At 55.8% G+C, this 23111-nt stretch overlaps 2 protein-coding genes across 14 annotated transcripts in view; both read right to left on the bottom strand.

Annotated features, from left to right (window-relative positions):
* Positions 1–2495, bottom strand: part of MTERF4 (mitochondrial transcription termination factor 4) — a 76564-nt gene extending 74069 nt beyond the window's left edge. For 2 of the 3 annotated variants that reach the window (XM_064485366.1, XM_031451149.2), the window contains exons 1-2: positions 2447–2495; positions 791–1271 (exon numbers count right to left, since the gene is read on the bottom strand). In XM_064485366.1, the coding sequence (XP_064341436.1) occupies positions 791–1271; positions 2447–2467 (502 nt within the window). In that variant the 5' untranslated portion in view covers positions 2468–2495. The remainder of the gene's footprint in view (positions 1–790; positions 1272–2446) is intronic. The other variant, XM_064485367.1, reaches the window with a different exon arrangement.
* Positions 2496–5334: 2839 nt separating this feature from the next.
* Positions 5335–23111, bottom strand: part of PASK (PAS domain containing serine/threonine kinase) — a 34282-nt gene continuing 16505 nt past the window's right edge. For 9 of the 11 annotated variants that reach the window (XM_064485371.1, XM_064485370.1, XM_064485372.1 and 6 more), the window contains 11 exons: positions 22288–22456; positions 20465–20591; positions 19639–20321; positions 18439–18617; positions 17834–18007; positions 14374–14499; positions 14153–14287; positions 10821–11020; positions 8015–8148; positions 6457–6581; positions 5335–5887 (listed from right to left, as the gene is read on the bottom strand). In XM_064485371.1, the coding sequence (XP_064341441.1) occupies positions 5735–5887; positions 6457–6581; positions 8015–8148; positions 10821–11020; positions 14153–14287; positions 14374–14499; positions 17834–18007; positions 18439–18617; positions 19639–20321; positions 20465–20591; positions 22288–22456 (2205 nt within the window). In that variant the 3' untranslated portion in view covers positions 5335–5734. Of the gene's footprint in view, positions 5888–6434; positions 6582–8014; positions 8149–10820; positions 11021–14152; positions 14288–14373; positions 14500–17833; positions 18008–18438; positions 18618–19638; positions 20322–20464; positions 20592–22287; positions 22457–23111 lie in introns of all 11 variants that reach the window. The other 2 variants (XM_064485369.1, XM_010988477.3) reach the window with 2 other exon arrangements.

The following is a 23111-nucleotide window of genomic DNA, read 5'->3' on the forward strand; positions in this document are numbered from 1 at the left end:
GCAGGTCATCTGCTGAGAGAAACAGCACAACCGTCTTTCGCTTACCTTCTGGAGAAGGAGGCCTGTGGAGATCCTGAGATGGTGGATCCCCAAACCTTTTAACCCCACCCCGACCCAAAAAATATTTTACCAGCACGAGTCAAGAATGAACAAAAAGAATAGTGGAACTCGTCCGGTCAAAGTGGGCAGGGGTCCTTGGAGAACCTCATGAGCCCTCAGCCTCCTTCTCCAGACGGTCCATAAAGAGATCCAATGAACTTCTAGGATCCCTGAGGCCTGAATCAAGTTGGGTGTGGGTGGCTGGCTGGGGGGAATGGCCACTCCACCGGTTTCCCAGGAATCTGGGGAGATCTCCTGTTCCTCAGTAAATCGAGACACCTCGCTGAAATCCAAGTCTTTACAAGGAACTCTGTGAGGCTCTGGCTTTACATCAGACACAAAGCAGCAGGACCACCTCAAGTCAATGTAAACATCAGAGTACACACACGCACACGCACACAAACCAACGTCACATACTGACATCCGCTGGGCACACACCACGTGCCCACCTCCACTCTAGACTGGAGCCCCCACAGGGAACAAACCAGCCAAGAGTCCCCACCCGTCACCCGACTCCCCACCCCCTGCAATGCCCTCCACAGAGGTCACCCCTCTTCCTCACCTCCAAGCCAAATCACATTCCTCTCCAGGACTTTCCCCCAGTAACCTCCCCTAATCCTCCTCCCCTAGGATATTGGTTCCCTAGTTTGGCCTCCTCGGTACTACACATAAAATCTGCACTTCCTCGTACCTTCTCCCAGCCCAAGCTTTCGCAGGTAACTGGAGCGCTTCCTCATTTGCATTATAGGCAGTTTCAATAACTGAGGACTTTTCTTCAAGGCCACATACACGGGCTCCGGATTCAGACCCAGGAGTATTAACTCTGAAATGATGTCCAGCAACTGTTGAGGGTGGGTACCTGGTTGTATACTGAGCAGCTCATTAACATGCACTTCACTGAAACCCATGTCCAGAAGGGGGCTGGTGACCTCTCGTTCCACGGCAGTCCTCTGCTTCTCAAGGAGGTGCTGAACAAGCCTCGTCCTGCACTCTGGTTCCTGCACATACTTTCTGGGTTCAGCAAAGGATGAATCTTCAAGGCCCCCTCCACTGGAGGCTGTGGTCAGTTTACGCAAAAGAAAAGCAGCTGTCCTTTTCTGTTCTCCAAGATGAGGAGTCCGCCTAGCAACGAGGGCCCAGGTGAGGGGGATCAGGCGGTGCCAGTCAAAGACCTATGAGACACAGCCCCCAAAGGGAATTAATTCCTCTTTACCCCCAATGTAACAGACATCACAGGATTTTTGAGCCAGGGTATTTAGTGCCTTGGTTGCACACAAACGTAACAGTTTTTATAAGCAATCTGCAAAGCCATATTTGGACTTAAAAAGCCTGCAGAGAAGAAAGTTCACACACACAGAGCAAAGCATTGCAAGGGCACAGAGGTTAGCTCTGGCTGCTGTAACTGCGGAGTCGGGGCAAGGAGGGATGGGGAGACTGATTTCAAGGCCACCAGGTAAAGTCCACCAGGGGGAGAGGGTGTCTCTCCCTCCACCCTATACGGCTCAGTGCTGAAACCTGACAGACTGACAAGTAAAGTTCATTTATACGGGGGCTCACAAAAGAGGCAGCTCCCTAAACGGTTAGAGTTAGGGGCCAGCGTAACGGGGAGAGGGAGGGGAAGAAAAGGCTTCTACGGGTGGGTTTCTAGGGGAACAGGACCAGGTCTGCGGTGTTCATGCAGATGCAAGCGTCTTTCTCTTTTTTCCCCGCGCGGCCATAAAACTCGCCAGGCACTCTCACTCCCGGAAGTTTCTGCTTTTAGTGAGACACGGGAAGCTCCAGGAAAGCTGCTTTCTGTAGCTGCTGAATCTCCAATGTCTCTAGTTTAAAACAATTTTCGTGCCAACTCTGGAGACCGGAGTTGGTACCCACATCCGAAAAATCTGGACCTCATGCTAGTCTCCAGATTCACGTACTTAAATTCATTCCACAGAAAGAATCCCGTTAGCCAGTCAGCGAACTGCACAGAACGCCGTTTACCTCAGGACTTCTCAGAGACGCGGGCCGGCGCGTACCAGGCCGGGCGCCCCGCGCCCAGGCTCGCAGCACCCTTCGCGTCCCGTGCCCAGCCCCTCCCAGCCCCGTCCGCCGTCGCAGCGCCCTCGGTCAGCCAAGCCCACCCGCTCGCGGCTCGCGGCGCCCCGTGCGGCCCTGGCCCTGCCGCAGCCGCTCCCTCCGCCGCTTCCACCCGGGGCTGCGCCCAGCGCGCGGCGGGGCAAGCGGGCTAACGCCGCACTGACGGAGCAGAGCGCGCCGCCGGCCCGGCTGCGGCACCAGGTGGTGGAGGCTCGGGTGGGAAGCTGCCTCTGCGACCGGCGAGGGGCCCTGGCGCGCGGCGCCACCTCACCTGCCGACCGACGACCGCCATGGCGCCGAGTCGGCGGCCCCGCCTCTGACGCCGGAAGCGGGGCTCTCCCGGTCCGCCGCTTCCGGCCTCCCCCTCGCCGGCGTGAGTGCGCGGGAAGCGCGTTCCGCACCGCCCGCCTCCGCACGGGGCCGACGTGGGCCGGTCGCCCGGGGCCTCGCGCCGCAGCCTGCCGCGCCCCCTCGCCCCGGGGGCCCGAGGCCGCGGCTCCTCTGCTTGGTGCCTGCGCTGCCCGGCTTCCCTGCTCTCTGGAGCTCCTGGCCGGGAGCAGCGGCGGGGTGGACTCCAGCCTTGGAGGAGGCCGGCGCTCCCCGGTTCGACAGCAACTTCACCGCAGAAGGCGAGCTCCTCCCACAGCAGCTTCACTCGGAGGGACAGGGCATCTGAGTAAAATGGAGCCCGTCCAGATAGTTACTTCAGATTTTGTGTGAAGGTCTGTATGCAACATGAATATTGATGACAAACTGAAACTACAACGGAATAATCGGTCCGGGCATAGAAAATACAGTCCAGTGGCCTTTGAGGACCTGGTCTCAGCCTCTGCACTGAGACCTTGAACTTCCTGTGATCTGTACTGGACCCAAGGCGCGGCCACCTGCCAGCTGCAACCTGGTGGTCTCGAAGTCCACCCCTTGTAACCATGCGCCGTTTCAGACCCCAACCAGTCCTTACTTAACCAGCACCCTTACTTCTTGCCAGCTCCAGTTTTAATTCCTGATGAACAACTCTTCTAATGAACAGCGGCCTTACAGTTTTTGCCTTGTAAACTTGCCACATTTTGTCATCCAGCAGAACATAATTCAAGCGCTTCTTGAATCAGTGTCTCCCGGGCTGCAGTCCTAACAAACCCAAATAAACACCCTTTTACATCAATCGGGTCTGTTTCTAAAACTGATTAACAAGACTGAGGGGGGTCTCTGTCTGTCTCTTACGCTCTAGAAGTGTTTAAACTATCCAGAAGAACTCCAGAAGTCCTCCCAACTCAGGAGTCTGGTTTCCTCTTGGGATGAAATCCAGTGGTTGTATTCATTCTTAAATTTTGCATCTAGATTTGTGTAATAGTTCAGATACAGAGCCTAGACATCTTTCAAAAGGGGATGGTGGTGAAAAAGAATAAAAAGCTGCCTAAATTCCATCACTCGTAAACCCAAACCTTAATTTGTAAAGATCTCTTCTTGTTTTATCTACTTGTTTCTGAGCTGAGAAAAAGGACTTGATTCTTGCACGGATACAATTTATATAATACCTGCCCTGTGCCAGGCACTGGATGGGGTGCTAAAGTGTATTTTTTTTTTTTTTTTACCAAAGAATTATATCAAAGAAAAGGAAGGTTGTAAACTGTGTGGAACCAAAGAATTGGTTTTGTTGTTTGGGTTTTTCACTCTAATTTTCTTCTTAAAACATCCAGCTGTCAGTACCTCAAAACAAATTATGTGAATGCTTTTACACCCGAAGTCTAAGAAAATCTCGTGTGCCACCCCTACTCCCTGGAAGGAATCACAGAACCTAAACAGGTATCCAGCTCTAGAAATAGGAGTGGCAGGGACACAGGGATTACTCTAAAAAGCCACCAGCATCTTCAGAGCCCTATGAAAACTTTGCTCTCTGGAATCACACTTGGAACACGGAAAGGAAAATCTGTCATCCTTAGCCTTAAATTTTTTCTATCTGGATTCTTTCTACAAAGAATACTCTCAAAGTATCAGACCTTCTACCACCATCAGGTCAGATAAGTTTTAATTATTTTTTCTTATAAAGAAGTAACAATTCTTGGAGACCTAGGATTTGCATTTTCAGCACATTGCACACCTGACTGAAAAAAATTCTGTAACTTCTAATGTGTTACAAACATCATGAACACTACTAAGAAAAACGTTTGTTTGTTTTCCACTCTTGAAGAGTTCTTAGAACGTCAGAAAACTCATTTGATTCTGAACAGACAATATCACTAACTTCCTACTACACATTTTAAAAAATACACTTTCCAAAGCCCTGCCTTTGCTGTCCCTGACGGACGGAGGAACGGTCTCTCGAGACAGCAGGGAAACTTCGCAGCACTTCCTAAAGTAAGGGGGTGGTGATATCCTGTACCCAAGTAGTTGAGAATAAAATCAACTGTTCTCCGAGCATTCTAAAATATTTAGACAGTTTAATGCTTCCTAAATGAACACTAGAAAACAGCACAGGTCGTAGCAGAGGCAGCCTGGCCCCTGGGCATCTTGCAGGAGCTCGGTGCCAAAGCCTGGGAACCTGCAGAAGGTGATGACATGTGGGAAAAGGTGTGGGGGTTCATTCTGGGTTTTGTTTTCTTCCTGCTATTTCAGCAGGAAAACAATGAAAGGTTTCCCTTCCACCGCTAACCACTCCCTCCCCTCCAACACAGCACAGAACAGAGCACTGGCTTTCATGTGCTTGAGCTCGCTGATCCTGCTTCAGGAGGGCGGAACTGGAGCCCAGACAGGAGGAGTATCTGAGTACAAGAGCACTTGGGCCTGAGCAAGAGTGGGGGGCAGTCAGGGCTGGACACCCTACATGGCTGCCAAGGCGGGCCTGGGCTGGCTTGGGGCTTCTGGGAGGGAGTCGTGGGTGGACAGCAAAGCCTAGACAGATGGTGGGCCGGCCCTGGCGAGCTATGCACGGGAGACAGGAAATGCCCGAAACCCCAGACCCTTCTGTCTCCTTAAGCTGAACAAGCTGCAGAGCCCTGGGCCCACCCACAGGAGGGACCCCCAGACTGACCAAGGTTGAACCTCTCTCCAGCTGTGTGTGGGGTAGGGGGAGGAGGGGAGGTGCACAAAGGAAAAATAAAGACACGGAGCGCTTTCCATCCCAGCACTGCAGAAGAATTCATGTGGTCCAAGTCACTGCTGTTTACTAGCAAAATTCCTTTAATCTGGACAACGTTCAAGGAAATAAATTAATGAAACAGTCTGGTCATTTGGCTAACCAGTTCTACAATACTGAGTCAAAGGAAACAAAAACATAGGCACATATACACCAAAGTAGAAAGAGAATTAAAAACTTCTTTTATGCCTTTTGGAAGTTCACAAATTAAAAGCCCTTTGACAGTACAAAACTCAATTAAAAATTAGAAGTTTTTTCAAGGTCATAAAAAAATTAATTCCAGGTCTATTTTATAAACCTAATATAATACTAGCTTTTGTTCTAACATTTATCAAGCTTGCATATGAGTTTTTAGAAGGTGAACTGAGCCTAATTGTTGAGAACTCACTTTCTCTGAACAGAAGGAGCTGAAAATAGTAGGACTTCCTAACTGACTGACGCGGTGCGGCAGGAAGCGGGGTCCGCCTGGCGATCAGGGGCCTGCCCTGGTGCACGGGGCTCTGTGCAGCTCTGGGCCCGAACCGCTGCGCGGGCTCCTGGCCTCCATCTCAAGACCCACAGTGGACAGAATTCTGCTCTCTAGACAAAGAACAACACACCAGGTCATGTGCTAAAGCACTCTGGTTTTCTCTGGAAGAACTCCTAAGAGCAGAAGACATCAGGGGGACGCGGCCGGCAGTGCTCCGGGCTTCTCGGACCCCACTGCAGATTCCACGCCCAGAGCCACCAACAGTAGCCTCGTCTGCCCACTCCGAGCAGCGGGGATGGACACCCTGGGCTGCTGCTGCTGCCCAGCCGTGGGCCCCCGCATCCCCCAACCATCGCCCTCGTTGTCTGCGGCCTCACCAGCCCCTTCAGCCAGCTCAGACCATGGCAGCTGCACTTCTCAAACCCTCTGCCCCCAGCCCCCAACCCCTTCTCCAGGTTACTCCTTGTCGGGGGCTCCCACAGACCTTCACCCACCCTCCAAGGACCCTGGTGGTGTTGAGGGGCCTCTGGAATTTGTTTCACAGGTCACAAGCCAGCTCTAGGCCCTGACACTCATGTCCAGAACAGCATGGAGGGAGCCTCGCCCTCCTCCCCACACCCAGGAAGCAGCCTGGGGTGCGAGGCCCTCGCCTCTCACCTGGCTTGTTCACTCGACACACCTCATCCCAGGTGTACTCAGCAAGGTTCACGGGCTGCGTCACCCAGGGGTCTGCGGCCAGCTTCTCCAAGGTGGTGCGCTGCTCGGGGACAGGCTGCAGCAGCCCCGACATGAGGTTCATGAGATCTGGGGACATAAAGACCCAGCCTATGCATGTGGCCACAAGACTGAAGGTGGGTCCAGGCTGGGGCAAGTGGAGCGCACGTCAAAACTGCAGGCCCTGGGTCTCCCCCACGAGCGCCTCACTGGGCAGGAGGGGGCGCTGGAACCCTTTTCCTAAAGAGCGCTCCAGCTTGGAGCTCAAGATCCCACCTCACTCACTACACCAGTGTGGGGGGTTCCTGGCCTCAGCCTGCTCTGCAGGGCTCGCTGTGCACAGCTGCTGACACGGGGATCACATGACAGGAGAGGCCCAGCCCGTCTCCACAGGAAGGAAGCACGAGCTCTGGGAAAAGCCCCCAGCTTTGAGTCTGGACTCGGGTCCTGTTTCCTTTAACAGTATGGGTGTCACCTCAGCCAGGGCCACTCCGAGCCTCACTGTTCTGAGTGAGTGTCCTGGGAGCCTGGTAAGCGAGTGCGAGGAACAGCCAGTCTGGGAGGAACGGTCTCTCTGGGAGGAATGGTGGGCTGCCAGAGCCACGGGACCACAGAAACCCAGAAGGTTAGCAAAGCTCTCCAAATCTAGGCTGCTCTGGACTGAACTGTGTCCTCTGATCCCGAAACTCACAATGTGCTGGTATTAGAAGGTGGGGCCCTTGGGGGCGATTAGAGCTGGGTGTGGTCCTGAGGGTGGGGCCCCCACAACTGCTTCAGTGCCCGTATCAGAAGAGACACCAGAGAGCTTGCTCCCTCTGTCTACCACGTGAGGACACAGAAAAGGCAGCTGCCGATGTCTGTGGTGTAAGCCCGCAGGCTGTGGTGTCCTGTCGTGGCAGCCTGCACAGACTGAGACACAGGCTTCTAACCTAAACCAAGAACCCAAGGCACAGGCTTGTCTCCTCACTGCTCATGATGGTGACTACTCTGGAATCACAGGACATGGAGACCAGGAGACCTCGGGGCCCTGGGGTCCAGCATCCTACCCTACTCCTGGCCAGCTCCCTGGCGTTCCTCCAGGGGCAAGTCATGAGGGGCCCACTCCAGGCCTGCCTTCCGGCTTGGTCCTCACCGCAGATGCAAACCGCCAGTCATGGCCCCGCAGGGAGCCAGCTCACAGGGCTTGAGGTGCTAGCCCACCAGGCTTCCACAGGAGCGGCTGGGGGTCAAGTCCATCCATCACCCCCCTCCCTGAAGGTGATCTTAGTCACTGCCACGGCCACGTTCCATGTCTGTCCCTCAGAAGGGGGCCCCTATGGTCCAAAGGGAGAGACTCCCCTAAATTAAAGGTGTGTCGTAAGGTTTTAAATCACATCCAGGTTATTCTCATGGTGGATCAGAGTCTGACAGGAATGGAAGAGAGAGGGCGCCAGTCACCAGCATGGACGAAGGGGTGCTGCTCCGGAAGGCAGGGCGTAAGAGCAACACTGCGGCCGTCCACCCGCTGCCCGGCCCGAGCTCACCTTCTGACACCAGGTACGGGGGGTTGATGGCAGCCTCCATGGTCTCCTCCAGCTCGCAGAAGGGGTTCTCCTCAAAGATCAGCGTGTATAGCGTGACGCCCATGGACCACATCTCCAGCTCCGGCCCCTTGTAACTGCGAGGAGGGAGAGGAAGCACTCGGGGGTGCGGACCAGCCCCGCTTATGAGCCCCAGACCCCACAGGTCACCTGAGGGCAGCTCCCAGCGAGAAGGGCTGCATCCTTGCCCACGTCCTCAGGAGCCTGTGTGTCCGCCCACAGCCAGGCACCGAGGCAGGAGAGGGAAAGCAAAGCCCCACACGCAGGCAGGCGCTGACAGAAGTCAGAAGACAGTGCACAAGGCACGCAGAGCATGTCCCCCTGGGGGGCGTCCTGGAGGAGGTGGAGAGAGGACCTGGGAGAGCGGGCGAGTGCCAGGCCCTCAGGAGCTCAGCTCACCAGGCGGCTTCAGGGCAGGGCGGGTGCCCTTCAGAAGGGTGTGGAGGGTGATCATGGGGAGACACCCTCAAGGGCTTGGTGAGGCAACAGCAGCAGAAAGAGAATGGAGCAAGAGGGCAGGCGTGGAGGGAGGGAGCGGGGCGGCTGGGGAGGCATCGCCCCTGGTGCACTGCCTCGGGGTCCACACCCACCTCCCGGCTGCTGTCTACTGGGCACTGGCCAGGCTCCACATGGCTCAGCCCTGGGCCTCACAGCAAACCGGCAGGGGGGCATCACCCCCACTTCATGCAGAAGAGGCGAGCCTACTGCTGGGCGGGCACGGGAGCCCTGGGCTGCCCCACAGGTGGGCTGCTTGGGTCCAGAGCGCGGGGTGGCCCAGCCTGGAGATGCGGGAGCAGCATCCTCTTGCCAGACCACACACTTAGACACCACTTTAGTGGCTGAGAGGAATCAGTGAGAAGAGAGTCAGCACGACGACCTCTGCCCTCCAGGGGCCACAGAGAGCCTGGCGATCTCAGTCTGGGGAGGGCTGGGCCCCGAAAGAGAAGAGGGGCCAGGGCCACAAGGACAGACCTCACGCCAGCAACGGGGTGCTGGAGCAAGAAAATCAGCTTCGACAGTTTTTGTGTTGTGTCATTTCTGCTCTGCAGAAAGATTTCAAGAGTTTTTTAGGTTAAAGACAAAAGCCCAGTGGAAGAGAACAGCGGGTCAGTGAGCTCTTGCTGTAACGACCAAGCAGTAACTCCCTCAGGCCACAGGCCACGCCTCTGCCTCCACGACCCCACGTGAGCCCGGGCGTGGCCGGGGGCCAGGAGAAACCTATTTATAAAGAGGTGGTGGCCAGATGTGCCGCCCCCAGAGCAGAAGGCTGTGAAAATGAAGAGGGAGGAATCGGCCCAAGGATGGGGTGGGATTGAAAACGATGGAGAACCAAAGCCTAGTGGAGGAAGAGGGGCTGGCAAGGAAGGGGGACAGCCGGGCGGCGGCGCTGAGCAGCACGAGGCTGAGCCTCCACGTGCAGAAGCGCCCCGCCCAGCGCTCCCCGCGGGGCTTCACTGCCCGGGCTGGGGGTGCAGACAGGCTGTGGACAGGGGACACGCAGTCCACCTCCAACACCAATGACCTGACAGCCGCCATAGGACACTAGCTGAAGTGTCAAGGCAACCAAGTTTTATCTGAAAAGAAACTCCGAGGCTCTTCCTAGACTACACCCCCCACAACTTCCTACCGTCTGCTGGCTCCGGACACCCACAGAAATGAGGGAAAAGGCTTATTTTGTGCTCCCTCCACACCCTGCTGTGGACAAAATGCCCGGGCACTCTGCTCACAGGGGCCCACCCGGCGTGCAGTGGGCTGGGCTAGGCAGAGGGCTTTCAGGGAACTCAGCGCGAATATCCTGCCTTGGAAATGAAGCATGGTTTGAGCAGACACCATGACCAAGGCCCCTGGTAGCATCTCACACTGCTGCTGCAGGGTTTCTCGTGAGCCTGAGGCATGGCCTGGAGGCAGCAGCGACTACAAGCCCACACTCCAGACTCAGACTGCTGGGGTTTAAATGCCGGTCCGTCTGGGTGGCCCCTGTCACTCGGGAACAGGACCAGAGGCTGCAGCACAGAGGCTGCGGCGACAGGCGGTGAAGGCCAATACGACGCTCTGGAGCCTCTCTAACCACAGGCCTCCTGGAGAGACACCCCAACACCACCTCCCTAAAGTAGGTGTAGGGGACACTGGGAAATACCTCTGTCTGGACCTGACTGAAGTCCACTTCACTTGGTTTATATGCAGACAAGACAGAAACCCCCACATGCGTAGCAGGACACGCTGAGAAACTGAGGCCCAGCAGCAGCTGAGCAGCAATCAGCGTCCTGTCCCTCCCACGTGCCCTGAGACCAGGCCCTACCCAGGCCGGGACCCTGCAGCTTGCGGGCTTCTCAACCAGGCCCCGAGCTGGGCCCTGGTATGGCCCGCCCAACAACATTTTATCTGAACAGATTATTATTTCTGTCATCAAAATAAATAAACCAATGGAAAAAAATCCTCTTCACTTACTTGAAGATGACCAAGTTTGGGGACTCTTTTATCTTTCTCTTAACTTTTAATTATATAAAACCCCAAACATAGAAGCTAAGAACACAATACAACGGACCCCTGTGTCCACCACCCAGCCTCCCCTGAACAGTCAGTCTTCCTTTGCCAGCCTGCCTGCCCACTTGTTCTCCAAAACATACTTTATCACCCAGCACCCTCATCCGTCACCAAGAGACACAAACGGAGACCATCTTTCCACCTACAGTCCAAGCGATCGCAGGGCCCCGAGGGCAGGGGAGACAGGCCGCAGTGCGGTACATACGGGTTTCCCAGGAGAACCTCGGGTGCGCAGTACTCGATGGTCCCACAGAAGGTGTAGAAGAGCCTGCCCGTGTCCAGGTAGGCGGCCGAGCCGAAGTCTATGAGCTTGATGGAGAAGTCCTCAGCGATGACGACATTTTCGTCCTTGATATCCCGGTGGAGGACGCTCTGCGAGTGCAGGTAGCCCACCGCTGACACCAGCTGAAACCCGGAGGCCCCAGGGGCTTTTTAAAAGCAACTCGAGTAAAACAGGCTATTCAATTAAGGATTAACAAGGAAAAACAACAACAAAGAAAAAGAAAGTTCTCTAACTCAGCACACGGGTGACAGGAGAGGCCCCGGCTGCTGCAGGCACCACCCAAGCAGGAGGCAGAGCAGTCCCGGGCGTGCTCCCCACGGCCGCATGGCTACCAGGCAGCAACACCAATATGTGACTCTTCCCTTCAGTCTCTATTCACCGTTACTATCATGACAAGGTCACTGGGGGCAGGCCTCCTGCTCTCTGCACACCCCCTGCTCAACCACTGACCCTCTGGACCGACCGGCCTGCACACATGCCCCCACCCCAGTCTTCAGATCAGAACATCTCCACCAGACAGTTTATCAAAGGGGCAGCGAGGGGCCTGCCCCTCTGCTGGTTTCCCTGGTAACTGATGAGCCAACCTGGCGCCAGTTCCCCCTGTAACTGGTAACCTGCCCCTCCCCCCCGGAGTGAAGCCGGTCACCATGTCCCGCGCGCCGTCTGCTGCACAGGCTGGGATGTCGCTCCAGGACCTTGCTTCAGACGTGTAAGCACCCCCATCCACTCAACCACTGATGTCTCTGTCACTGGCTCTGGGCTTGAAGCTGGGCGAGTCCAGGCCTTGCAGGCCTGTGGGGTGCAGCCCCACAGACGCTTAATGGACAGTCTACCCTCTTGGCAACTGTTTAAGGATACCATACAGACCGTGCTGTGCGGCAGATCGCGAAGACCTATTTATCCTGCATCACTGAAGCTTTGTGCCCTTTCACTGACGCCCCAGAGAAGCCCATGAATTTAAGTTATGTCTGCTGCTACCAAGGAGACCGCCCCAGCAGACATTCACGCCCCGTGTGACACACAGGATGACTGTCTTGGGAGGAAAGACAGACCACACACAGTAGAAGCCACAGACACACTGTGGGCACTTTAATGCGTGTGTGTTGGGCATTAAGCGGGAGGGGTCCTAGAGAAGGCCTGAGTCCGCCACCTTTGGTTCACAGGGAGGAAGGTGATTTGCCTGGAGTTCATGTGGCAACTTCAAGTGGAGCTAGGAGCAGAAGCCACGTCTCCAAACCCCTATTAAAGACTCTGGCAGCTTCTCAAAGACCAGCACTGGGTGCCAGCCAAGCTCTCCCCAGCATGTGCGGGATCCTCAACAACATGGACTTAAAGTCACTCCACAGGAAATGGCTTCACATCAACAAGCCAAGTGTGCTAGCGTCCACTGTGAAAGGGGAAGCTACCAGAACACACCGAGCACACCGCCGTGTGCCTGCCCGGCACAGGTGGTGAAAGACGGCAACAAGAGCAGCGTCTCTGTTAAGAATGAGCAAGACTCGGTCAAGCTCTGACTGCATTTGCACTATGGACACCAGCCGGGCCAATCGACAGACTCCACAGGCGCCAGGCGGCCACTGAGGTCATCAGAGACGACTCTGCATTTATGGACGAGTGTCTCTGAGTCAGAAGCAGTAGCTCGTGTCAGGTAAACAAAGCTGAGTTAACTTCAAATGAACAGGTAAATGTGCATTTATATGCACATATGCACATACAGACATGCCTGCATCCTCACAGACACGTGGGTATGTGCACGTGCACTTGTACACTCGCGTGTGCACAGACACGTGTGCAGAGGTGTGGTTGCACACGTGTACACACACAGACACACATGCACAAGTACACGTCCGGCTCCAGTCAGGAAACAGAAACCACACGTCACTGTAAACATGGGCGTTTCTTCGAGGTTTACTAGACGCAAAGAGCATCAGAACCTGATCCGGAAGAGAAGCTGCTGTCCCTGCAGCCCCCTTGCCCTGACCCCGGTGCCGTTTGCTGGGCAGACCCCTGGATTTGGAGCTGAGGGGCACAACACTGAACACCGGCACTGTGCGTGTTACGTTTATATGCACTCATGTAGTTCCACGAAACTGTGAATCCATGGTTACATATAGCAACACGTTACACGTTATACAGATTCACAAAGGGGCTATTGATACTTCTCGAGAAAATTACAAAGTATTGAACACTACGATCACCTACGTCAGCAGCTTTTAACAAGTGGCTCCTAAGGTCATGTCATTAGACGCTGTTTGCCACGGAGATTTCAGAGACAAATCTCTGCCATGAAATAAAGTGGATGCACGTGCAGTCTTCCACCGTAGGAAGAGGGAGAGGTGATGTTTGGGCAGAACCATGATGCCCAAAACTTACAAGCACGTGCCTCACAAATTTAATTTCAGGAATCCAGTAACTTCAGGAAGTTTACAGCTTTGAGGAAGAAATGTCCATTTTTGGAAGCTGTCATTAGAAATCAAGTCAGCTCCCAGAAAAAAAGTGCCAACCCCTTCCAGGTGTCTCACATTTTGTCCGGGAGCTAGGAATAGTCTAGAATGGAACCATCACGTTCTTAAAACTGAAACAAGAATTACTGTCCCCCACCACCCAATTTCTCTCTCACAGGACACTTTTCTACGTTGCTGATTACTCTCATTCCAATGAAATAGTAAGTGGACTAAGATGAGACATGAATAGACACAAAAGAGACCAAGACGAGTACTCACTGTCAGCTGAGACTCCCAGAATCTCTTTGCTGATTAATTAACTGAGCCGCCCCTGTTAATTAAGCACTGACTATGTGCTGGATAGCATGCCGGACAAGGGCCCTGGGGTCACCTCTGACTTAATTCTAACAGCCTTATAACGCTGGTCCTATAATGATCCCTGCTGCAAAATCAGCAATGATTTCCCAGTGGGGGACAGGACTCAGATCAAATGCACAGTCTCAAAGCCCAGTATGAGAGCCTGTTCGTTCATTTTCAAGATTGCTGTGGACATTATATGAAAACAAACAAACTTCAATCATCACACATCCGTCCCCGGCCATGCCAAGGTGGTATCTGGCCTCCGTCTTCCCTCCAACCTCACTTTTTCTACTTCAGCCACAGAATTCTCTCCTCAAAATATATCTCCCTCAACAAAACCTGAAGGCCAGACCGGCTCACAGAGAGGAGTGAGCATGTACCGATCCCTGCGGCCTCCGGGACCAGGCAGCCCTGGCCCACCCTCCCCAGCCGGCTAGAGCCGGCTCTCACCTGTCGGAAGATGTAGCTTGCCAGGGGTTCGTCCAGGCTGGGATGGCGGTCGATGAAGGCAAAGAGGTCCAGGCCGGAGCCGTGCTTCTCCATCACCAGCTGAAAAAACCCTTGGTTCTCAAATACATCCAACACCTGGAAAGAGACACAGCTGGGTCTGGCCATGCCAAGACCGCCCAGGACCGCACGCTGGAGAACCCGCACGTGAGCAAGCTGTCCACCTTGATGATGTTGGCGTGCTCCACCCTGGACAGAATGGCGATCTCCAAAGTAACCCTCCCAAGTTTGGGGTCCTCGACCCAACAGTCCTCCAAAACCTTCTCCTTCTTAATAAACTTCACCACAACCTACAAGGAAAGAAGAGAGGGAGTAGGCACAGCCATTCCCACCATCCCCCCGTGTCCTGTGAACCGGCTGCTTCAGTGGTGGACAGAACCACCACGTGACCTGCCCCCACTCCCACCCCTGCCGGGCCCCAGGGACGTGCAAGAGGAAACCTAGTCGCGACCCACACAGCAGCGGGAAGCAGGGAGGAACGCCGGCCGCTGACCAGAGGCTAGAGCAGACCTGCCATTTCTGTCAAGTGGACGGACAGGAAGGATGGTGGGGCCGCGGCCCCTGATTTCCCCATTCCCCATTCCACCCTGATTTCCTAACCGACTAGTGGACGTCAGGCCAAGAAAATGAAATAAGAGGCCTGAAAACTAGAGAAAAGAAACAAGAACTAACTCACGCTGATTCTGAGCACTAATCAGAGAGCTCAGCGAGCCTGGCGGACATGAGACACATGGGAAGACGGTGTTACCGGGACGAGTGCCAGTCAGTTAAGGGAGGACAGGGGGAAAAGACACCATCGATAAAGGAAGCGAGCCTACAAGTCACTGAATGGTAACCCTGCCCCTCAGAACACCTGCTGCCAGGGGAATGCAGGGGCCGGGGGGGTGAGCAGTGACCTTAGATCAGGCCTACTCTCCACCTCAGCAAGAGATCCCAAACTGGACGACCGAAACCCCCGCCCTCACGGAGCTAGGAGACAGATGATGCCCAGGATGCCCTGTGGGTCAGGGAGAGGGAGGGCCACGAAGAAGATGAGGCCGGGGAGGTAGGGATCATGGGGCCAGGAGGGCTCCCTGAGGAGGAGGGCACTTCGGGCAGAGTAAAGGAAGGAAAGGTTCTGAGGCACAGCCTCGGCCTGGGGCAGGCGGCCTGAGGGGTGAGAGGCAGCACGAGGGCCAGGGCAGGAGCAGAAGACGGGTTCAGGGGCTCCTGCAACATCCACATGTCCTCCCAATAATCAGGAGGAAAAGGGGGCGGCTGGGTGCCAGCATGTGAGTGGAGACAAGTGGACAAACTGAAGAGCCCTTGAGGGCAGGGTCACTGCCATTGGACCGGTCAGGTGAGAGCCGTGAGGGAAGGCAGGAGGACGGGGTGGCGTCAGGGCTGAAGCCCCAAGGAACCACGGCCGGCAGGATGACAGGGCCAGGCTGAGTGCAGTGCGGACGCCCGAGCTCAAGTCCGCGTGCCTGAAGCGAGCTGCCCGCCCAGCCGCGGGGCTGAGGGAGGAGGCCAGGAAGGCAGCCCCCGCCTCCACGTGCCCAGGATGAGCTTCAGGGGAAAGAATGAACAGAACAAAAGGACAGAATAGCGCTAAACACCCAGATCAAAGTCTCACAGTGTGTCGAGCAAGAGCAAAGAGCACACACGGAAATACATCCTGGTGAAATTGCTGAATGCCAAAGATTTTTTAGAAAGCAGAAAGAAAAAAAATCAGGTTGCTAGCAGCAAAATTCAATTCAGAATAATGGCAGACGACAACAGACACGGGGTCCAAAAAGCTCTGAGAGACAAGGGCCCACCACCATGAAATGCACGGGGAAACACACTCAACACACGCCAGGGTCCAAAGTAGAATGCCCGTGCGCCCTTCATCCCAGCACGTGAAAACCCCACAGGAAAGAGAAGACACTGGGTGTGAAGACAGAGCGCCAACAAGGCAGGACAGGACTCCACGCTGAAGACTACAGCACTGTGAAGAGCTGCAGACGCGAACAAACGGACAGACGTCCGTGCTCTGGGATGGAAGAACTGACGCTGTTAAGATGGCAACACCCCCCAAATCCATCGTCCCAAGAACGAGAACCTGCTTAGAAGTTGACTTTTTGGTTGGCTGCTTAACTTAATGATTTGTAGGCCCCAGAATATTCAAACTGACACCCCAGGTTCCTGAAAGGGAGTTCTGGGGGGGCTGTCCTCTTCCCTGGGGTAACGCTCTAAACAAACCCAACGGCCTATCGGACTCCTGACCCAAACCACGAGTGGGAAGACCTGCCCAGATTAACAGCAACGGCAGCAGGAACACGTGACACCCAGAGCAGCAAGACACGTGACACCTCCAGAAGGCCAAGTGCCCTCAGAAAATGAACACTGCACAAGCTTTTATCATTAAGTGACAGCTTTAAAAATAACACATTCAATCCGATAAGCTAGAAAAATAGCAAAATTAACTCACAGAAAGTATGAGAAGGGAAATTAAAACAAAACAAATATTCGATGAATAAAATAGACAATTCTTCAGTAAGTCAAGCAAAGAGAAGAGGGAGCGAATACAAGAGTGAGGACAGCAGGGAACTCAAGTTGCCGCAGAGAAGAGTGCAGACAGCACCGCACAGGCCCTTACACGCCGCCAATGCTGCTGGCTCTGCAGCCCACCTAACGGACAGGAAAAAAGAAAGAAAACTTACGTATAAATATAAATTAACCCCCCCCCAAAATAAAATTCAACAACGCATTGAAAGAATGTTACAACACAGAGAAGGATGGATCCTGTGAATGCAAGCTGATTGATGACATCCATTTTGTTAATAAAGGAAATGAGATGCAAGCATTTCGACCAACATGGAAAAGGTGTTTGACAGAGCGTAACACTCATTCTTTAAAAAAAAATTTTAGTGAGCAGAAAATAAAATGAGAGCTTCTCAAACAAAAGGTCTCCATCAAGAAATAGGAGGAGCCGCCGGGACTGACGTGGGCCAGCAGGCGGTCGGGGAGCCTACCTGTTGCGGGCACGGCTCTGTGGGTCTGAGCCCAGGTGACAGCAGAGAAGGAAAAGAAAAGCAATGAGACGTAATTAACGGAAAACATAACTGTCATTCTCAGCAGAGGGGTTGCTGTCTAGCAAATCAGAAGGATCCACTGAAAAATTAGTAAAACCAGTAAGGCCTTGATACAGATGCATGGTGTATCAACTCAAGCCTGCAGCTTTGGTAAATTCCAGAAGTGACTGAAAAACACCATGGTGAACGGGTCCCACGCTGGCCCTCCCAGGAGTCAGCAGGCCAGGCATGGGGACCCTTGGGGGGTCCACGGGGTTTGCAGGGACAGGCGTGCCAGTTCCCCCAAATCAGAAAATGCCCGAGCAACTACAACTAACCCCAGCAGGATCTGGGAGGGAGAGGCAGCAGGTCTAAGGCTGACTTGGAAGAGGAGTGTGTCAGAATAGCCGCAACCTGAGGCCGAGGACAGAGCCCTGCGGGTCTCGATCTGAAGCCCACAGGACGCCGGCCCTGGTGTGTTACAGGACAAGGGACAAAGCCCACCAAGCAGGGTGGCCAGGGGTGGTGTGCGCGGCCAGGGAGCCTGCCCCCCAGGATGCAGACCCCAACCCCGCTGGGAGCCTAGTACCTCCTTGTTCGCCTCCTTGTCCACTGCCGTCCACACAAAGCCAAAGGCCCCGCTGCCGACCGGGCTGAGCGTGCTGTACTTGCGGGAGTAGGCGCCCTCGCAGGCTGCCAGCCCCTCCAGCTCCACAGCCTTGGGGAGCTCCTCAAACCAAGGTCTGGTTCCAAGCACCTGCGACTGCAAAAGCAGGTCTGAGGGACCACATGAAACGCACTGAAGGAGCAGGGACTGCAGCAGGCGGGTGAGTGGCCCCAGCAGCTGTGCACCCGCCTGCAGGGACAGCAGCACACATGCCCTGCGCGGCCCCTCAGGCCCCGCCTGTGCCCAGAGTCCCCAGCCTGAGACCCGCTCTCCACAGGGCCCACCAGGGGCCTCGACACGCCAGTCCATCCTGGCACAGCCCTGGGCCCCATGCTGCACAGGGGGCACATGCAGATCTAAAACCCTCCGTGTGGTTTAATTCTTAGAAGGCTGTTAGAAGGCACTGTGAAAAGCCACAGATAGACCCCCTTCCCATCCCAGAGGAAATGGAGAGAGAGAGGCTAACTGGGAGGCATTTTCTGCACAGAAGGCGGATACCGGGCGCGGGCTGACTGGCAGATACCAACCTCCCCGGGGCAGGATCCGGGCAGCTCCCCTGGGGTGTGGGCGGAGCCGGGCAGGCTGGCCGGGCGCGGGCGGGCCCGCGGGGCCGAGTCCCGGCCGTGCAGGAGGTCTTTCACCAGCCAGCAGCAGAACAGGGCCGCCGAGCCCTGGAGCGCCACCCGCTTCACTTCAAACTGCACACCTGAGGGAGAACGGACACTCCCACTGGTTTCACCAGCCGTTTGCCAATGAAAAAGCCCCAGGGCAGCACAGAGCCCACGCAGAGGGCCCGGGGCAGGGGCAGAGGCACCCAAGCCTGGAGAGGGCAAAGGCTGAGGCTGGCAGCAGTACCCCCTCTGCTGGGAGTGGGACCAGCAGCCCAGCCAAGGCCAAGGGAGAGAACTGCAACCAGCTGCCAACTCGGACAAGCCTGGAAAACCTGCACCCAACGCCCTGCACAGAGGAGTCCGCCCCAGGGAGGCCACACACACGCGTGCAGACTGTGGCCCACAGAGCACGTGCCACTTAACTGCACAAGCTGACCCGGAACGCTCCTGGAGTTCCACACACGTGGGTGCGTTTTTACACAGCCTCCGATAACACAAACATGCTTATCTTTTTTCTGGCAAAGGGGTTTACAGATGATTTCATTTTCTTCTTTTTGCTTGTATTTTATAATATTTCCGCAAATAACACGTATTACTTATGTAAGTATTTTACATTCAGGGGAAAGCCCTGGTAATCAACACCGTGAAATCAGCAATGAGGAAACAACTGGCTGGAACACATGCACCTGCTGGGAAACTGGGAAAGTAAAGGGCTGGGTGACCGGCCCCAATCACAGCACCCAGAGTGGGGACTAGTGATGGGGCCCGATCACAGCCCTCCAGACTGGGGATGCTGCGGACTCAGAGCAGCCTGGACCTTGGCAGCACGTGAAGACCCACCACTGAGCCCCTCCTGGTGTGGCCGCTGAGGTCCTGGCCAACGTGAGCCCGGCCCCTGCTGCAAGGCATGGAGGGGCTGGCACCTTGCTCAGGCTGCCCACTCCCAGCACATGCACTGTGATCCTAACTTTCAAGAGGTAAACTGTAATTTCAGGTCCTTTATTCCCCACAATATATCACTTCTGCCCAAACTATTCCTGGGGTGAAGCCCTCTCAGACACCAGCTCCCACCCACTGCTGTGCTCTAGGGAGAAGGGACACACCCCCGACACGTACTCAGCTCTGAGCCGTCCTGGTGGTAGCAGCTCCCCACGTAGGTGCCCTCCTGGATCTCAGGCTGCAGGCTGGCGGCCCCGAGCATCACTGAGCCGTCCCTGCTCACGGGCGTGGAGGTGACCTGGAGGGTCAGCCTGGGCTCCTCTAATGGGCATGTGTCCTCGGAGCTGGCTCCCGACACAGGAGGGACGCAGCCTGGGCTCTCTCTGCCACTCACTTCACAGTGCTCAGAGGACACCAAGCAGGTCTCAGATGGTCCTGTCCCACCGAGGCCCAAGCAGCTCTCACGGAAGTGCCAGCCTTCACCGAGATGGAAATAGGTGCCGGTCAGCAGTAGCAGCTCCCTATCGTCCAGAACATCTGACCTCGGCCCATGCAAGACGCCCACATCCACGTCAGAGCCCACCAGCGAACGGGAGGGTGTCCACCCGGGCTCAGATGTAGCACAGGAACAGCTCAAGGAGGTGCGCTCTGTCTGTTCGCTGAGAAAGAGCTCCTTGAGGTTCCAGGAGAAGGAATTCTCGTCAGCCTCCGGGGCCTCCAGGACGCCCGGGAGGTCTGTGGCTCGGGCGTAGCAGGCCGAGGAGCTGCCCGAGCGGCCACCACACAGGGCTGTGCCTCCCAGGTCACACAAGGACAACAGCTTGACTTCAGTCTCACTAGGCTGCGCCCGGATTCCTGACCTCAGAAGCCATACAAGTAAATGAATGTTATTTTGGGTTGCCAACTCTGTCACCACTGTCCTCGCTGAGCACGGACCGCTTCCAGGTGCACCTCCCCCTCCCCACTTCCCCTTTGGTGCACCTGCACCTCCCACAGGACTTACCCCAGCCCGGGCCTCGTTGTCTGCAGCGAGGAGGGGAGGCGGCCTCCAGCATCGGAGTGGGCCTGAGCCCTGGGGTGGCTGCCGGGGCTCTCCACCAGCTTCAGGGTCTCAGTGTCCGCCCTCGGATCTAGCAACAACAACAGAAAACAGTCTTCCACCTGCCAGCACACCCGCTGCAAACCATCTCCTCTCCCCAAGGCTCCTGAGCAGGCATGAGAGGAGACCTCACCTGATCTCAGACATGCCTCCGGCCCCGCATCCACAGCAGGTGTCAGAGCGACCTCCCCTCGCCCCACCACAGACACCTGGTCCTGGGCTATCCCTGCTCCATCGTGGGCCCCACACTCAGCTGGCACCACCCACCAACCGTGGAGTCAGACGTGGAGTCAGACGTGTCCCTTGTCTGCCGACAGTCCCGAGTCCCGCCCTGACTCCAGGCGAAAACCGAAGGTCCTGGGCCAGACGGCTGCTCCTCCCCCGGGGCCGCTGCCTCCCAGCCACACCTGGCTCCGCTCCCTCATCCAGAACGCTGCCCCTGCCTCCTTCCGGCCCACGGAGCTGAGTCTGCACACCCTCCCCAGCTCTGCTTTCCCCCTGAAGCACGGGTCCCCTCCTACACCTCACACCCACGATTCTGTGTCCCCTGCCTCCCCTCAGCTGCTGTCTGCCCACAGGGCCCAGCACCACAGGCACACGGGTCAGCGGAGGGGGACTGCCCTCAGGAGATAGCACCAGGAGTAGGGAGGCTCTCAGAACCCAGCCCCTGGCTGATGGCAGCAGGCGGGCTACACCCTGCACCCACAAACACGCCATGACCCCACCCTGAGGAGACAATGAGGGGCAGAACCTTTGTGAAAACCCCCTCTGTTTTCTACAAAGAACATGTATTACACACACACACCAGGAAGAATTTGGAATTCTGGAAAAGAGGAACGGGAATATAATCAGTGACAGACAAGAAAAACTTGAAAAGGAGGGTTTTTACAGACAGAAAAACCCAGATACAAGGAAGGAAGCCCCGTGCTAAGCAAAGTGGTCATTCAAAGAGAGTCAGCAGCATACAAAGCGCCCTTTAACCCTTCAGAACACGGTGCCACAATCCAGCTCCTAACGCCCCAAGAGGACGCTGAGGAACAAGAGCTGAGCTTCCCCACCGCGGGAAGCTGGTAAGCTGACCATAAATGCTGACTCCCCAGTGGGACACGGTACAGTCACACCCTTGCAGTAACTGTGTCTTTTCCACGGTCCTGCCCTCAGGTGACAGCCTGGGGGGCTCCCCCACTCCTCAAGGGAAGGGAGGCCTCAGGGCACTGGTGTGCAGAGCTTCAGCTGCACTCTGCTCCGGGCCCCGCCGGGACGTGCACCGCGCCCACCCGCTCACAAAGTGGCTCTCGGGCATTTGTCGGGATGACTTTAAATGTTAAGTTGAAAGCACTGGGAATAAACATAACTAAATAGACAAAACCCTGCCAGGACTACTTAACTCGGGGATGAGTCTGCCATGCTACATCAACGCTGTCTTAAGCTACATAAAGCTACACAGATTTCCTCACAAAAGACGACACCACTCAGCTGCTGGCGTCCTCGACGCAGGAGCGGTGACTTACCTGGGGGAGTGCATCCTCCCCTCTATGCTAATACGGGGGCAAGACCCACACACAAGCATCCCACCCTGGGAACACTGAAGGCCCACGAGCAACAGGAACACCAAACCCACGCAATCATGCCCACACCCCCGAGCTCCAGCCCATCTCCCATGGAGGCTGGGGGCTGGTGGGGCTGGGCGGCCGCAGGTACACCGGGAGGAGGAGGCCAGGTCTCACCCTCGGCTGCACCGGCAGGGCTCCAGCCCTCCTGGGCATCCCCAGTCGTCCCTCCAGGCCCACTCTGGGTGCCAGTGTCTGGGCAGTCAGCCAGGTCCAGCAGTGGTAAGGAACTGCCATAGGCAAGGTCCATGCAGCGGTAGAAACCAGGAATCAGGAAAGTGATATTCTAGGAAACAGAAGCGACATTTCTGAACCTGGAGAGACTCCTCACTGACCCACAGGACCACCCCACCGTCCCTTCTAGGCAGAGAAGGGAAATGACATGACCAAGTCTCTGGATGAGGTTAGGACAGATCCCAGGTCAAACTCCTCTCGGCAGGCCTGAGCCCCTCTGACACGCAACTTGGAAATCCTAAGTTGTTTCCCTTTGTCTGAGCACACCCGGGAACTAGGTCCACACACTCCCTGACAGGACCCAGGCCCCCAGCGTTCTTCCCCAGGGAAGCCCTTGTCCAGAAATTACCCTAACTGCGTTTTCATTAACTTCAACTGAACTACGGTTGACATAATTTAATTAAAATTCAGCTTACTTGCTTCTTAGTATTTCTATTAGAGAACAGAGGCGGGCCAGTCTGGGGGGCCTCTAAAGAGGCTGAAGCCCTGGCCGGCCGTATGGGGTGCAGGGTCCACAGCAGTGACCAGAGGGGACACGGCCTGTGGGGAGCAGGGCACTAGGTGAAAAGCCGTGGGCAGTGCGGGACCTGAACCCACATCGAGGTGCCCGGCCAGCCGAGCGAGGGGAGAGGGTGGGGGCCACTTGAGTGTCAAGAACGCCGCACCACACGGCAGCTTCTCCCTGCCGCATTACCCCATCAAGGGGG

This window comes from Camelus dromedarius, chromosome 4 (genome assembly GCF_036321535.1).
Source record: "Camelus dromedarius isolate mCamDro1 chromosome 4, mCamDro1.pat, whole genome shotgun sequence".
In the NCBI taxonomy this organism is placed as follows: domain Eukaryota; kingdom Metazoa; phylum Chordata; class Mammalia; order Artiodactyla; family Camelidae; genus Camelus; species Camelus dromedarius.